General features: G+C 42.0%; 1 protein-coding gene across 1 annotated transcript; it reads left to right on the top strand.

Moving 5' to 3' along the window:
• Positions 1 to 6,308: 6,308 nt before the first annotated feature.
• LOC120356826 lies at positions 6,309 to 7,196 on the top strand. The gene is made up of 2 exons (XM_039448479.1): positions 6,309 to 6,535; positions 6,603 to 7,196. The coding sequence occupies exons 1-2, from the start codon at positions 6,474 to 6,476 to the stop codon at positions 7,147 to 7,149; spliced, it is 609 nt and encodes a 202-aa protein (XP_039304413.1). The 5' UTR covers positions 6,309 to 6,473; the 3' UTR covers positions 7,150 to 7,196.
• The last annotated feature ends 8,555 nt before the right edge of the window (positions 7,197 to 15,751 follow it).

Below are 15,751 nucleotides of genomic sequence, written 5' to 3' on the forward strand. Positions count from 1 at the left end.
CAACGTTTTTCGACCTTCCAACGTTTGCATCTGATGTTGAACAGACGTTCCAAACGAATCGTCTGTGGTTTTGAAAACGTTCTCGAGAGCCTTGTTAGTTAATGTTGCAGGACCAATCATCGTACGCGGTGTTGACGTTATCGCTGGTGAATCCATTGCGTCGTACGCTTGTTCAAAACGTTGCTTTTTGCTCGATGTTGCTTTCGACAATTCGTAAGATGCACCATCGTCGTCATCGTCGTCGCTCGGTCTTTTCTTAATTATTCTTTCTTCCTTGATTTCTTCTTTTCTTTTAATCGGCTGAGATTCCTCGACAATCTGTTTCAGAGGTGCGACGATGGGCTTGAAACGTCTCTCCATTGCAATTTCCTCCTCGATCCTGCCGGTTTTTAAAGCGCGATGTTTCTTGCGCATCGCTCGTTTTTTCAATCTCCCTCGCGAGTTGCTCACGCTTGCGTATATCTTTGTTATTTTCCGCCATGTTAACGTTCAACGTTGACGTATCGATAATGACTAATCGTTTTGCGGTACCGCGAACTCGTTAAATCCTTTTCTGTATCGTCCGTTACTAAGCGCGCTGTCCTTGTCTATCACTAGAAATCCATACTTTTGTTGCCAACAAGCACGGCACAAAGCACAAAATTCGTCGTACGACATGTCGGTGTTTACGTGATCGTTGTAAACGTGTTTAAGGTTGGTACCATCCTGTTTAAATAGAATTAGGAGATTGGCGTTATCGCGTATCAGATGTTTAGGTATCCTCGCGTACGTTTGACAAAGATAAAAGCAGTCGACATTCGAGTGGCGGCCCATTGAAAAGTATTCTCTCACCGTATCCTGCTTATCGCACGCAACGTCGTCGAAGACGAAGATTGAATTCGGAAGCGCCTCGCTCGGTGGAATAACGTCGCTATTATTGGAGAACGTAAAGTAGCCGATTTCATCGATCGATTTCAACAGATTTTCGAGATATTGATATTTAGGCTGCTGCAGCGACTTGGAATAAATATAAACATTCTCGAAACGTACACCATGCGGACTCTCGAGCAAGCTTATCAGAACATTAGTTTTGCCGCACGAAGATGGTCCCGCAATTATTGCGCGGATGGCAGCATTTCACCGTGTTTCCGCAACTGCGCGTTGTCCCCCATCATTCGCAATTTCTCGTCGCAGTTTGTGACGCGTATCGTCAGCGACTGCCGCACGAATTTCATGTTTCACACTAAACTCGCGTGACGAGTCGAAGGCCTATTTATAGATGTGTGAAATCTTGAGTAGCTCAGTATCAAAAATGTTTCTCGCGCTGTCACATCCCAGCGATATTCTGGACCTAAGCGCTGAGCAGTTGCAATATATACCTAAAGTCGTACTGTTACGCGTGTGCGGTAATTACATCGACCACGTTTGGGAACGGCTTCCGAAACATATACAGGTGGACCCGGTAGTTCAAACTTATCGTCGCTGCGACGAGCATTATAATCAACCTTGGCGGCGTACGCACATCGACGGCCCTGCACCGAGGATAAAAGATTGCAGCGAATGTCAGCGTCGAACAAAACCGGAAGTTTGCTGAATCGAGCGATAAACGCGCTTCCTTTCGAGTTACATATCCCCGGTTACCAGTTTTGCGGTCCGGGCACTCGGCTGAAGAAACGATTAGCCAGAGGCGACATGGGCGTAAATCCATTGGACGCAGCGTGCCGCGAACACGATATTGCGTATTCTAAGAGTAACGAACTCGTCGATAGACACGCTGCTGACGATATACTCGCAGCGTCAGCACGGAAACGCATTACCGCGAGAGACTCGACTTTGGGCGAGAGAGCCGCCGCTGCAGCCATCTGGGCAGCGATGAAGGACAAGACCAAGATCGGCATGGGTATGAATGCAAAGACGAGAAAGAGGAAACCGACGACGACGAAAAAAAAGAACGAGTACTTCCGTCGGCAAAACGAGGCGGCATGTTACCGATTCTGCCAATGTTGGGCGTTCTAGGATCTTTGATCGGTGGAGCTGCAAATGTAGCGAAAGCGGTAAGCGCCCGCAAAGATGCGCGACGTCAACTTGAAGAACTGCAACGTCACAATCGCGCGATGGAACAAGGTCGCGGTCTATACTTGGCACCTTATAAATACGGACGAGGAATTTATCTCGGGCCGTATAAACGCGGACAGGGCGTATCAACTAAGAAAAAAAAAAAAACATCGAAAAGACGATAAAAATGCCTGCGGGCGTGACCACCGACGTGCAATTGAACCAGCTGGCGAGACGTATGCGCATACCGTATTTTAGAGGTGTGTACATGCGTAATGCTTTACCGACGAGTGGCGTACGTCGACACGAGAGCGGTATCGTTAATTTGGATGATACCACGGGCCCTGGCACGCACTGGGTGGCTTACGCAAAGAGGGGCAACCGCGTTGTGTATTTCGACAGCTTTGGCAATCTTCGACCGCCTCGAGAGTTGGTGCGATATTTCGGAAGCAATGTTACGATAGAGTACAATCAAACGTCCTATCAGACGTACAATCAAAATTTCTGCGGACAAATGTGCCTGAGATTTTTACAAACTGTTGACTTTTGAAAAAGATCGATGAGGTGTCGAAGAGTCTCAGTATTCGTCGAACGCTTTTTCCATCATGTCGATTACGCTAACGCTAAGCGGAAAGAGCAGCGTTCTCGCTGCAAATTACTCTCCGGCGATAGATTTGACCGATGCCGAATACGAACTCGGTTTAACGCTTTTTGAAACTTATAACACGATACCGAATGTAAATGCCTCAAATAATAAATTTTATTTCGGCAAAGACGATGTGGAGATTACGATACCCGAGGGATCATACGAGTTGCCGGCCATTAACGAATTTTTGAAACGCGCAATCTCGCAGAAACGTCCACGACGCAACGCGCCAGATGCCAGTGACACGCTAGTTGTCCGCGGCGATATCGGCGTGATCAATGATGACAGTGAGGAAGCGATAGTGATTCGAGCTAATCATAACACGATGAAATGTGAAATTAAATGCGCTTACAAAATAAACTTTAACAAAGCCAACAGCATTGGATCGCTGCTGGGATTCTCGAAGCGTATACTGCATCCACGTAGATGGCACGAATCTGACATGTCAATTAATATTATGAACGTAAATATTATCCGCGTCGAATGTAGTATCACCGCAGGTGCATACAATAACGGTGCGCATGTGCATACGATCCATGAATTTTCTCCGAGCGTGCCTTCAGGATATAAGCTCAGTGAAAGGCCTGCAACAGTCATTTACTTGCCAGTGATCATACGAAGCGTTACGGATCTTACCATACGCATTGTCGATCAAACCGGACGATTGCTGGATTTTCGAGGGGAGGAAATTACCGTCAGGTTGCACGTTCGAAAACGATATCGCGACACATGAGATGCTTGTGTTGAGTGGAGCTGAGCGAGCAAAGAGAGATAACGCATTCTTTACAAGACCGGTGACATCATCATTATCATCATCATCATCATCGATTGATAATCCGACTCGATCAACTGAGAAGAGAAAGAAGCTCAGTGTATCAAACGTTAAATTTTTACAATCACTGGGATTCGCGGTACGACAATCTTGATTAAAAAAGAAAAAATGACTGATATTCTAAATATCGGAGACGAGCCAATCTTTGACGATTGAATTGTCAAGATTGAGACCCATGCTTATTCGCCGCATGCAAACACAACGTACGGGCACAGCGACAAGATAAGAATACCCATACAGCAACAGGATTTGTATACATTGCCGTACGAGAGCTTTCTATATGTCGAAGGGAGGCTGACAAAAAAGAAGAAACCTGAGGAGATCAGCGGTGACGTGGTTTTGGGAAATAATTGTGTTGCGTTTATGTTTGATGAGATAAGATATGAACTCGACGGTGTCGAGATTGATCGTAATAGAAACGTGGGTATAACTAGCTCACTCAAAAACTATGTAACGCTGTCATCCGACAAAAGCGTGATTTTGCGAAATGCTGGCTGGGAAGAACAGTTGACTACCGCTGATGGCTATTTCAACTTTTGCATTCCGCTTTACGTGCTGCTGGGATTCTGCGAGGATTACCGTCGAGTAGTGATCAACGCTCGTCACGAATTGATCTTGATACGAGCGCGCAACGATAACAATTGCCTAAAGGGCAATTCAGCGGTAGAGCCTGTGATAGAATTGTTTAAGATTCAGTGGCGAATGCCGCACGTAATACTGAATGAAATAAATAAACTTTCGATGCTGCGCACATTGGAGAGCGGACGATACCTCAGCATGGCTTTTCGCTCGTGGGATCTTTACGAGTATCCGCTTTTGCAACGTACGACCAAGCACTCGTGGGCTATCAAGACCGCTACTCAACTCGAGAAGCCGCGATATGTCATCTTTGCTCTGCAAACCGGTCGAAAAAACGTCATGTCCGAGGACACGAGCCGATTCGACCATTGCAATTTAATCAACGTGAAACTGTACTTGAACTCTGATAGTTATCCTTATGAAGATATGAATTTAGATATTAGTAAAAATAGATGGGCTATTCTGTACGACATGTATGCACGTTTCTATAAAACTTATCTCGGATACGAGTATCTCGAGCCGAATCTCACAGTGACAAATTTTATACGTCACGGTCCTTTCATAATAATAGATTGTAGTCGGCAAGTTGAATCAATCAAGAGCGCAACCGTTGACGTGCGATTGGAATTTGAGACAAAGGATAACGTACCAGAAAATACTAGTGCCTATTGCTTGATAATACACGATCGCGTGATTCAGTACAACCCGTTGACAAACATTGTGCGCAAAATCACTTAATTCCACGCATATATATATTATACGATACATCGACGTAGACCACAGTCTTCGTTTCGACCGCGACATGTCCGTGCCGACGTTCGTGGATCTGCAAGGTTTCCCCCTTGGACGATTGAGAGGTTTCGTCGTAAAAGAATTTGCTGTTCTTAGAGGGGGAAACGTTCTCGCGCATTATATCTTTGACAGCCCCCAGCCATGGGATTGGCTGATGAAATCCGAAAGATCTTGCGCCTCCTGGCTCACTGCCATGCATCATGGGCTAAGATGGGGCACCGACGGGGTGGTTCCATACCGGAAAGCGAGACAAGTGATTACAACTGCAGTACTGGGTGCTGAAAATCCTGACAACAAGGAGATTGTATACGTCAAAGGACATGAGAAACGAGAATGGCTGGGAGAATTACTTCTGGACAATCGGCGAGAATACGCATACATCGAGAGCCTGGATGTGGATTACGAAGACGTGGATAATCTAAATAATCTAGATGATGCTAATACTTTTCAATGTGGGCAACACCGTACGAATAAACATTGTGCTTTACAAAATGTATTCAAACTTTACAATTGGTGGACACAATTGCAAAAATAAACATACGTAATATACGAGATACACTTTTTTTTTCCCCCTCCATTACATCTACGTTTCTTCAACGTTTTTTTCATGTTTCTCACGTTTAGTTTAACATTTTTCATGTTTAGATTAACGTTTTTTCATGTTTCACGTTTCATGTACGTCATGTTTCACGTTTCATGTACGTAACGTTTCATGTACGTAACGTTTCATGTACGTCATGTTTCATGTACGTCATGTTTTACGTTTCATGTACATACGTCATGTTTCACGTTTCATGTACGTAACGTTTCATGTATGTCATGTTTCACGTTTCATGTACGTCATGTTTCATGTATGTCATGTTTCACGTTTCATGTACGTCACGTTTCATGTACGTCATGTTTCACGTTTCATGTACGTCACGTTTCATGTACGTCATGTTTCACGTTTCATGTACGTCACGTTTAGTTTAACGTTTTTCATGTTTTTCACGTTTAGTTTAACGTTTTTCATGTTTTTTCACGTTTAGTTTAACGTTTTTCATGTTTTTTCACGTTTAGTTTAACGTTTTTCATGTTCTTTCACGTTTAGTTTAACGTTTTTCATGTTTTTTTCACGTTTAGTTTAACGTTTTTTCATGTTTTTTCACGTTTAGTTTAACGTTTTTCATGTTTAGATTAACGTTTTTTTTCATGTTTCACGTTTCATGTACGTCATGTTTCATGTACGTCATGTTTCATGTACGTCATGTTTTACGTTTCATGTACGTCATGTTTCATGTACGTCATATTTCACGTTTCATGTACAACGTTGCCAGACCGCGAAAACGTGTCGTGACACGTTCGAGTGATAACGATGATGATGAAATTGTTTGATAGAGGGGAAAAGTATCCCCCACTCCTTTACAATTGCAGAAGCATAAACGTGTCGTGACATGTGAAAGCGATAACGACGACAATAATGAAATTGTTGAAAGAGGGGGAAGCCTCCCCTCTCCTTAAAAGTGCAGAAGCATTAATCTTCAAATAAGCATCATAATTTCTTGCAACATCAGTATTGCATCAGAGGTTCGAACGAACGAACGATTCGCAATGTACTTTGCCGAGGGAGGTAACACATTGTACAGTGGTGAAGTGAAGAAGGATTGCAATGGGTAAGTTTCGATATTCTAATAGCGTTTATGCAACGTTGTGTGATAAACTTTTGATTTTCTTTTACAGCATTTCGACGGAGCGTCGTACAGCGCGCTTATTGAGCAGACGTTACGCTTTGACAGCTACGAGTTACAAGTATTTGGAGATTGGAATTAACGTCGGTCCACCGAGTTACGTGGAGATCGCCATAGGAGATCATCAAGGACGAGAATTGATACTGTCTGTTGAAACGTGGAAAGGTCTCTACGAGCAACGATGGAATATTTCCAAATTAATTCGGAATGACTACAAGGACAATTTTATAAGCGTCGGACCCTTAACAGTTAAAGTTAGTGTGATGAATGACGTTAGGCTCATACGTCTCGAATCTTCTAACGTGTATGTGACAGTGATTGAATCCACGTTACATCGTATGTTCAGTTTGTACGAGTGTATCAACGTAATGTTCGAGCGCTTAGTTAGAATCGTTGATACAGTCGATGTTAAGTACACACAATTCTTAAACATCGCGTCCAATGTAATGAATCAAGAAAAAGCGATACGCGAGAGCAATATCTTCGATATGCGTCAACTCGTCGATTGTGAGCTGTTAGCTTTATTTTTTACTGCATAAACAATGTATTCACAACAGACAATAAATTGTTTATTATTAAATTTAAATTGCAACCTTTTTTTATTTTTCCTCTTCCAAAAAAAAATCCACAGTTATACATTAGTATCAATACCACGATATTTAGTTTTGAAATATTTTAAAAAGAATGTGCGAAGATACGAGAGTACAGTCAGGCTAAAAAGATGCGAGTATACGAGAGTAAAGTCAGGCTAAAAAAACGTGTGTTTCAAATGCTCAGTCATAGGCTAAAAAGATGCGAGTATAAGAGAATAAAGTCAGGCTAAAAAAAAAACATGTGTTTCAAATGCTCAATCGTAGACTAAAAAGATGCGAGTATACGAGAGTAAAGTTAGGTCTTAGCGACGGAGAATGCTCTAGCTCTTCAGTCTCAGTCTAGCTCGCGCGACTGTAACAACACAAAAATGGGTTACGGTCCAAATATTCCCGTGCAAATATCGCTTCCGGAAATAGAATTAGGTTTAGTGGTGCCTGAACCGCGTCAACCTATAAGTTTCCGGGAGTTGGTAATACGTTTTCGCGAGCTGGGTGCCCGTTTGCGTTACTTTAGGCTGGAAGGACCAGCCGTTCGCCGTCGTGCTGCGGTCATAGACAATGATATAAATTGGTGGCCCGATGGACCAATTTTCCATGGTGGTCGCGGGAATGGCCGCTTGTTGCCCTTCCCCGGTATGGACTTGCAGCCTATACGCCGACCTCATCTCGATCGCTACAACGCGCTTCTAGGCGGTCGCGGGGGTGGTCGATTAAACATCCCCCGTTTAGACCTGCCCATACGCCCGCCTCGTCATCTACATGATGCTGCTGAAACTGCTCCTCGTGGTCGGGGGGCAGCTTTATTAGATCTTATGCGACGTGAGAGGGCTCAAGGTCAGGCTGGACCTTCACGAGATCGGGCTCCGGACGAGGAGAAGGAGGAGCAGGAGCAGGAGGAGGACAAGGAGGAGGACAAGGAGGAGCAGGAAGAGGAGAAGGATGAGAGGGCTCAAGATCAGTCCGGACCTTCTCAAGATCGGGCTCCGGACGAGGAAGAGGAGGAGGAGGAGGAGGAGGAGGAGGACAAGGAGGAGGACAAGGAGGAGCAGGAGGAGGAGAAGGATGAGAGGGCTCAAGATCAGTCCGGACCTTCTCAAGATCGGGCTCCGGACGAGGAGGAGGAGGAGGAGCAGGAGGAGGACGAGGAGGAGGAGCAGGAGGAGGACAAGGAGGAGAACAAGGAGGAGCAGGAGGAGGAGAAGGACAAGGACAAGGAGAAGGAAGAACAATAGTGATAGTGGTGGTGGTGGTGGTGGTGCCAGCGGTGGCGGTGGATCGCCCCAGCGGACCCCGCGTTAGACAGCGCGCATCCCCTCCATGCACGCGGCGGCGGCGGATCGCCCCAGCGGACCCTGCGTTAGACAGCGCGCATCCCCTCTACGCACGCGGCAGCGGCGGCGGCGGCGACGGCGACGGCGGCGGCGGATCGCCCCAGCGGACCCCGCGTTAGACAGCGCGCATCCCCTCCACGCACGCGGCGGCGGCGGCGGCGGCGGCGGCGGGCCCCGCGGAAATAGCCGCGCACACCCCACAAAATATTCGCCATCGTATCGCTTATCCCCCTCGTGATGACAGACATTTCCGATTTCAAAGTACAGTCGTACACACCTCCTCGCGGTGTGATTTATTATGTTTATGTAAACAGAGTGACAAGTACATGGTCCATGTTTACATTAAATGGTCAGTAGTTGCCTCCACGCGACATATTTCAAAGGTGTCGGTCAAGAACATGGTCCTCGAATCGTTATCTCTGTTTATATAAACATTGATTACGCAGAACCATTTCCGATTTCAAAGTACTGTCATACCCACCTCCTCGCGGTGTGATTTATTATGTTTATGTAAACAGAGTGACAAGTACATGGTCTATGTTTACATTAAATGGCCAGTTGCCTCCACGCGAAACATTTCAAAGGTGTCAAATTTATTTAAACATCGGCCAAGAACATGGTCCTCGAATCGTTATCACTGTTTATATAAACATTGATTACGCAGAACTACCGGTTAGGTTTACACGTGTGACCCCGTTTTAAGCCCCCCCTCCCCCTCCTCCACCCGGTTTGGTCCACCCGCGGGACCTTATCGCCGGTTAGGTCCCCCCGCGCGACCCGAAATATTCCCCCCTTCCCCGCACCCCCCCTGAGATCCCCGAGTTTGAACCGGCTTATACATTCTACTAATGTCTATTCAGCTTTTATTGAGATGCACCACAAGAAAGAAAAAAAAACAATTGATAAATAAATAAAAGCGTTACTTGAGCGTCTACATCAATTTTCTTATTCAAACAGAAATAAAAGGTACTTATTTATTATTTTAACATTTAAGGTTTTTGAGTACTCGCCGCGGCCATATTGAAGTCGTGACGTCAGAAGCGAGAAATTGCGTGAAATGACACGTAATTTTGTCAAACATGCCATTTGTAAATAGAACCAATTTGGATAAAACAGACTAATCAAATGGCTTTAAAACACTTCTAAATATCGGTCACGACTATCCATTGTTCGCCTATCAGTCAGTAAATATTCGTAAAAAGCACGTAAAGTGATGCCTAATTAGACAGGAAAACACACAGATAGCTATTAAAAGGAGTGAAAAATGTACTTTTATGTATAAAATTCAAAAAAACTTTACTCGCGGTTCATTTTTACGAATTTGGTAAATACGAGATAAGTCATACTTTCACAATGAAACACATAATAATAAAATGACATGCACAACAACATCTCATCGTCAATCTGTTACATTTCACGTGTATTAGTTCTAATTCTGTCCGCAACGGAATGTCGCTACCGTCAACGCGGAGTTCTCGGCTGAGAAGTCAAGAGATTTAAACAGGATCTGGGGGGGCATATATAGGATCTGGGAGAGCCAGTAAAAAATTATGATCGCTTAGTGTGTAAAGAGGGAATAAATGAGATAGAAGTTTCGGGTTAAGAAAAGGAATGGGAATTTTTCAGTTTCCACTATTGATCGCGATACAGACTACGTTTACATGGTACGATTTACACCAAAGTTATAATATCAATGTAAAACTGGCCAATCACAATCCATTTTTCAGAAAGATATTTATAATTGTTCAGTAACATAATACCGATAACTTGGACATAATCGGTCTGTGTAAACATAGTATTTGATCAGCTTCAGGGCTCAATTAGAATTCGAACGACACGGAAGTAAAGTTTTCTTATTATATTTTCAATGTTACATAATTATAATTTTAAAAGTATGACAGTGCCATAATTTTTCTTTTAAAATAACACTTTAGCTGTAAAACACCGTATTATAAAGTCATAAGTTTTTTGTTACAAATATGTAATTAAAATAAAAAATAGAATCTTTTATAAATCTTTATTCGTTTTATAATTCTTTATCGCTTAATAATTTTTTCTTAATAACTTCACAGTAGATCATTTTGCGACAATACCGTTTAAATTGTTACATTTCTAAGACTCCAAACTTTTATTTAAAAAAAATTATTAAAAAATATTGAACCAAAGTTATGACTTCTTAAAGTTGCAAAGGTCTCTCATATCTTTGTGTTAACGGTTAGCGTTGTGTTTAAGGGTTAAAAACGTTACGAGGCAGACCCGACCTGACGGTCCGGGGGGGACGACTCTGCGATGTAACGCGGAGCCGTACCCCCCTCTGCCTCGCCGGGGAGGGGGGCGAGGGAAGTTTTCTCCCCCCCAGTGCAGTTAGGAGGACCGCGCCGCCGCCAGCGCGGCGCGCGAAGAGGCCCGGGACTACGGCGGGGGCCGGATATCCCGGGCTTTATCCCCAAACGATCAAGTGAAGAGGCGGGGGGGGCTGGTGTCCCTCTCCCCCGACCTAGGGCAGATCAGGCCCAGCCCTGCCGGGTGCGCCCACGTTAGGGTGCACCCGGCGTGACGAATCGGCCTATGGCCGACTGGGTCCGGGGGGCTCCGGAAGTATGCTGCACGCGTTCCCGGAGCCCCCCAGTCATGGGCCAGGGCAGGACACCCGGAGAGGTTTTAGTGGGTATGTCCCCGCCGACACGTCGTCGGCGGGGAAGAGCCCCACATAACCACCAGGCCTCCCCCGGGGCCTGGGGTATGCGGTAACGCATTTCCTCTCCATAAACAAAAAAAAGGGGGTTAAAAACGTTAAGACAATTTTTAATTTCTGTATAAAGGTTACAGTTTTTAATTTTTTTTTTTCCGAAAGATATGTGAAATATATTAAATTTCTTACTTAATGTATTTTTATATATAAACACAATTTTATCACAAATTATATTTTAAAGTGTTTTCTTACTGTTTAAAAATTTATCTGCAGTGTATGAATAGTATAAATTAAAAAATAAATCTTAGTTACTTTTAGAAAGAAACTATTACGCTTTTAAGATTATGTTAGCTTTAAAGATTTCATTATTTGTTTTTACTCATTTTTATAATTTGATATATTCATAAAAATGAATAAAAACGAATAATGAAACCTTTAAAGCTAATATAATCTTAAAAGAGCGTAATAATTTTTTTCTAAAAGTAACTAAGATTAATTTTTTAATTTATACAGTACATATAAATTCTTAAACAGTAAGAAAGCACTTAAATATAGTTTGTAATAAAATTGTGTTTATATATAAAAATAAGACATTAAATAAAAAAATTTGTTATACTTTTAAGCACTTTTTAGCATAGGAGATAAGTAATAAATTAAATAGAAGAAGGATCATGTCATACTATGATCTTAGTGCTGAAAATGTTGCATGTGTGATTTTGAATTAAAAAATTTGTTGCAAAAATATTACCTCAGCCAGAATTTAAACCTGTATTCCTCTACATTCCAGGTGGGTGCCTTAATCAGTTTGACCACTGAGGCACTTATTTTTTTAGATATTTTAGTTCCTTGAGAGGGATTTTAAAAATGCTAGTTAACAACGGTAATGTTAAATTGATTTTTAATTGAATTCTGTGATAAGACTTTGCTGGTTTATTTTAAAAGCAGTTTGAAACCAAAAGTAACAGTATGCAGTTCAAAAGAATTGAAAACTGTAAAAATTACACATGAAATATTTTCAGCATTAACAATAAGATATTGCTATGATTGTCATGACCCTTCTTCTGTTTCATTTGTTGTATCCAAGTCACGGTCTTATAACCCACATAGAACTAAAACCTCCAATGGACGTCTAATAGACGTCTGCCGTGGAGGTTCGGGCCTTCCAGTGGACGTCCCATGGACATCCAATGGACGGCCACTAGGCATCCACAGTTCCGCATTGCCCACATCCATTAGACGTTAACAATAGATGTCCGTTAAACGTTACGTTTATCATTAATAAAGGGTTTATAGAGCCTTAGTGGATGACAAACCGACGTCACGTGGATTATTAGTAGAGGCTTTATGGAGTCTCAGCAGACGTTACATAGATTATTAATGGACGTCTGCCGTGGAGGTTTGGACTTTCAGTGGACGTCTAATGGACGGTAAAAAAAATTATTTTTTAACAGATTTTATTATTTTTATAGCTTAATCTGTATTTACTGTTTCACATATAACATTTTAATTCATTAATTACAATTGCGTATTATTTTATAAATTTTTGAAACGCATTGGCGCCGGCGGGATTCGAACCTAAGATTTTCGGAACGATAACTTAGTATCTTAACACTGAGCTAAACGTACACTTGTGAGATTGTTAATAAAAAGTTATATTTGAAGTAAAGCTAATTTGAACAAGAAAAAACTGGCGTCTTGAGTATCGCGTGAACACTCTTATTAACCCTTTGTTTATTTAGCCTTAGATATTTTTAATATAAATTATATAAATAATTAAAATCTGTTTCTGCCCATGGCCAAATCAGTCAAAAAACAACAATTAGACATAGTATCGGAGCATGAAAAAACATTAATGACGTAAAGAGCCCGTTACCAAAGTTAATTTTGCAATTAATTGTTATGAACGAATTGTCAAAAATGACTGTAGAGAAGAATTAATTGCGCCAATCAATTCACCGGAAAAAATTACTAATGAAACACATATGACGCTTTTTTAATTGTCATAGTTATTATAATTGTTATAAACAAATTAGTTGCATAATTGTTTTGATAAAGAGATAATGATCAAATTCCGTAAAAAGAGCGCATGATGTAGATAATATAACATTTTATCCTTGTTTAATTTTTGGTGATCATCAAAGATTACGTCATGCGCATTATACGCTTTTTGGAATCTATCTGACTTCTATGATGAAAGTAAAATCTCATGAAGCTATAGAAATTTTATGGACTTCTAATGGACGTCCATCTAACTTCCATGATGGAAGTAAAATTTCATGAAGCTATGGAGGTTTCATGGACTTCTAATGGACGTCCATCTGACTTCTATAATGGAAATAAAATTCCTTGGAGCTATGGAGGTTGGATGGATGTCTAATGGAGATCTATTTGACTTCCATGATGGAAGTAAAATCTCATGGAACTATGGAGGTTTCATGGACTTCTAATGGACGTCCATCTAACTTTCATGATGGAAGTAAAATCCCATGGAGCTATGGAGGTATTATAGACTTTTATTGGACGTCCATCTGACTTTCACCATGAAGATAGACGTCCCATGGAGCTATGGAAGGGCGATGGACATCCACTGGAGGTCAATTTCTATGTGGGAATCTATATTAAGAAGTAATAAATTGTACAGCTTGATGATTCTTTAGGCAAAATCCATAAACAAATAAATACAAAAAATAAAAAAGTAATTTACTCCAAAAAGTTATAATAATATATAAAAAATAAAATAATGTTTTTTAATAATAATGTTAAAAATGTTTTGCAGGAAAACAAAGAAACCGTCAATGCACATCATCCAAGTCATCATCTTCAAGGAGCACTTCACAAAGTAGCAGTGACACAAGTTCCAGTGAATTCTCATCAAATGGTTAAAATGGAATTACATGATATTATGATTTAATTACCCAGATAACAGAATACACAAAGAATTCAGGTTTATGTCCTTCACATGCTTGGTTTTTTTTCATTTCTTAATCTCTTTCTTTTGTTACGTCCTGCGGAGTAACAATTCTTTTCTTTCGAAATCGATGCAGCCAAGCAACCGAAATCCGCGAACAGATGGTCTATCTTAACCGCGCAGATACGCTAAAATTGTCCGGTCGAGTCAATACGGTTGGTCTACGCTTGACACGTGCCGATTTTGGCGGAAGCAAGCGTTGAAACGCCGATGATTGACCCCATCGACACGAAACACTTGTCGCGCAATTAATAGGTAACGATCTTCTAAGGAACCTAACCGATAGGATGGATTAACCAGAGGAAAAAACAGATTAAAAACCAAACGTTCTGAGAGCGCGTGAGCAACAATAAGAGACAGTACACTTGCGGATTAAAATCCCATAGGAATCATAGGCAAAATCAGGTATAAAAGGAAGGAGCTCCGGAGCTCGGGCTCACTTACTCTCACTTACAGTAGTCACTTACGCTCACTTACAGTACTCACTTACTCATTTGCTCATTTTCGCCATTGTTACTGTCACCCGCGATTTGTAGTTCACTCCAGTTCGATCCGTCGCACATTCCGTGACATTATATGTCCGAGTTTGTGACGTTCGGATTCGTACTTGTCATACTTAAATTTGACGCGGCATTATGAGAATTTAGTCAACAAGTTCTTTTGCAACTTTCGAACACTCTGAGTGCCAACCGTCGACCAGCCGTTGTAAGCTGAATCCGCTCCGCCAAACACCAATTCGTTCGCACCTTCATAATTTTCAACCAACAGTAAGTCTTAGCCATCCATTACTTTTACTCTATATAAGACTACCTTCTCTCTCTAGTAAGATTTTATTATATTTTTTAAAATACTTATATACCCAGTATTATTTCACTACCCTTCCTTTCCACCCTTTATTACTTTTTTTACTTTCTGCAGGATACAATCGAACTCTCCTTCGATTTGGTCCGCAACTTTTCCTTCATTTTCCGTAGGATACAATCAAACTCTCTTTCGATTGGGTCCGCATCTCTCCTTTCACTTTCCGCTGGATACAATGAAACTCTTTTTTGATTGAGTCCGCAACTCTCTTTACTTTCTGCAGGATACAATCGAACTCTCTTTCGATTGGGTCCGCAACACTTTTTGCTTTCTGCAGGATACAATCGAGCGCTTTCGATTGGGTCCGCAACTCTCTTTACTCCCTGCAGGATACAATCGAGCGCTTTCGATTGGGTCCGCAACTCTCTTTACTTTTCGCAAGATACAATCGAACTCTCTTTCGATTGGGTCCGCAACTCTTTTTGCTTTTTGCAGGATACAATCGAGCGCTTTCGATTGGGTCCGCAACTCTCTTTACTTCCTGCAGGATACAATCGAGCGTTTTCAATTGGGTCCGTAACTCTCTTTACTTTCCGCAGGATACAATCGAACTCTCTTTCGATTGGGTCCGCAACTCTTTTTACTTTCTGCAGGATACAATCGAGCGCTTTCGATTGGGTCCGCAACTCTCTTTACTTTCTGCAGGATACAATCGAGCTCTTTCGATTGGGTCCGCAACTTTTCTTTCACTTTCCG

This window comes from Solenopsis invicta, chromosome 4 (assembly GCF_016802725.1).
Source record: "Solenopsis invicta isolate M01_SB chromosome 4, UNIL_Sinv_3.0, whole genome shotgun sequence".
Classification (NCBI taxonomy): Eukaryota; Metazoa; Arthropoda; class Insecta; order Hymenoptera; family Formicidae; genus Solenopsis; species Solenopsis invicta.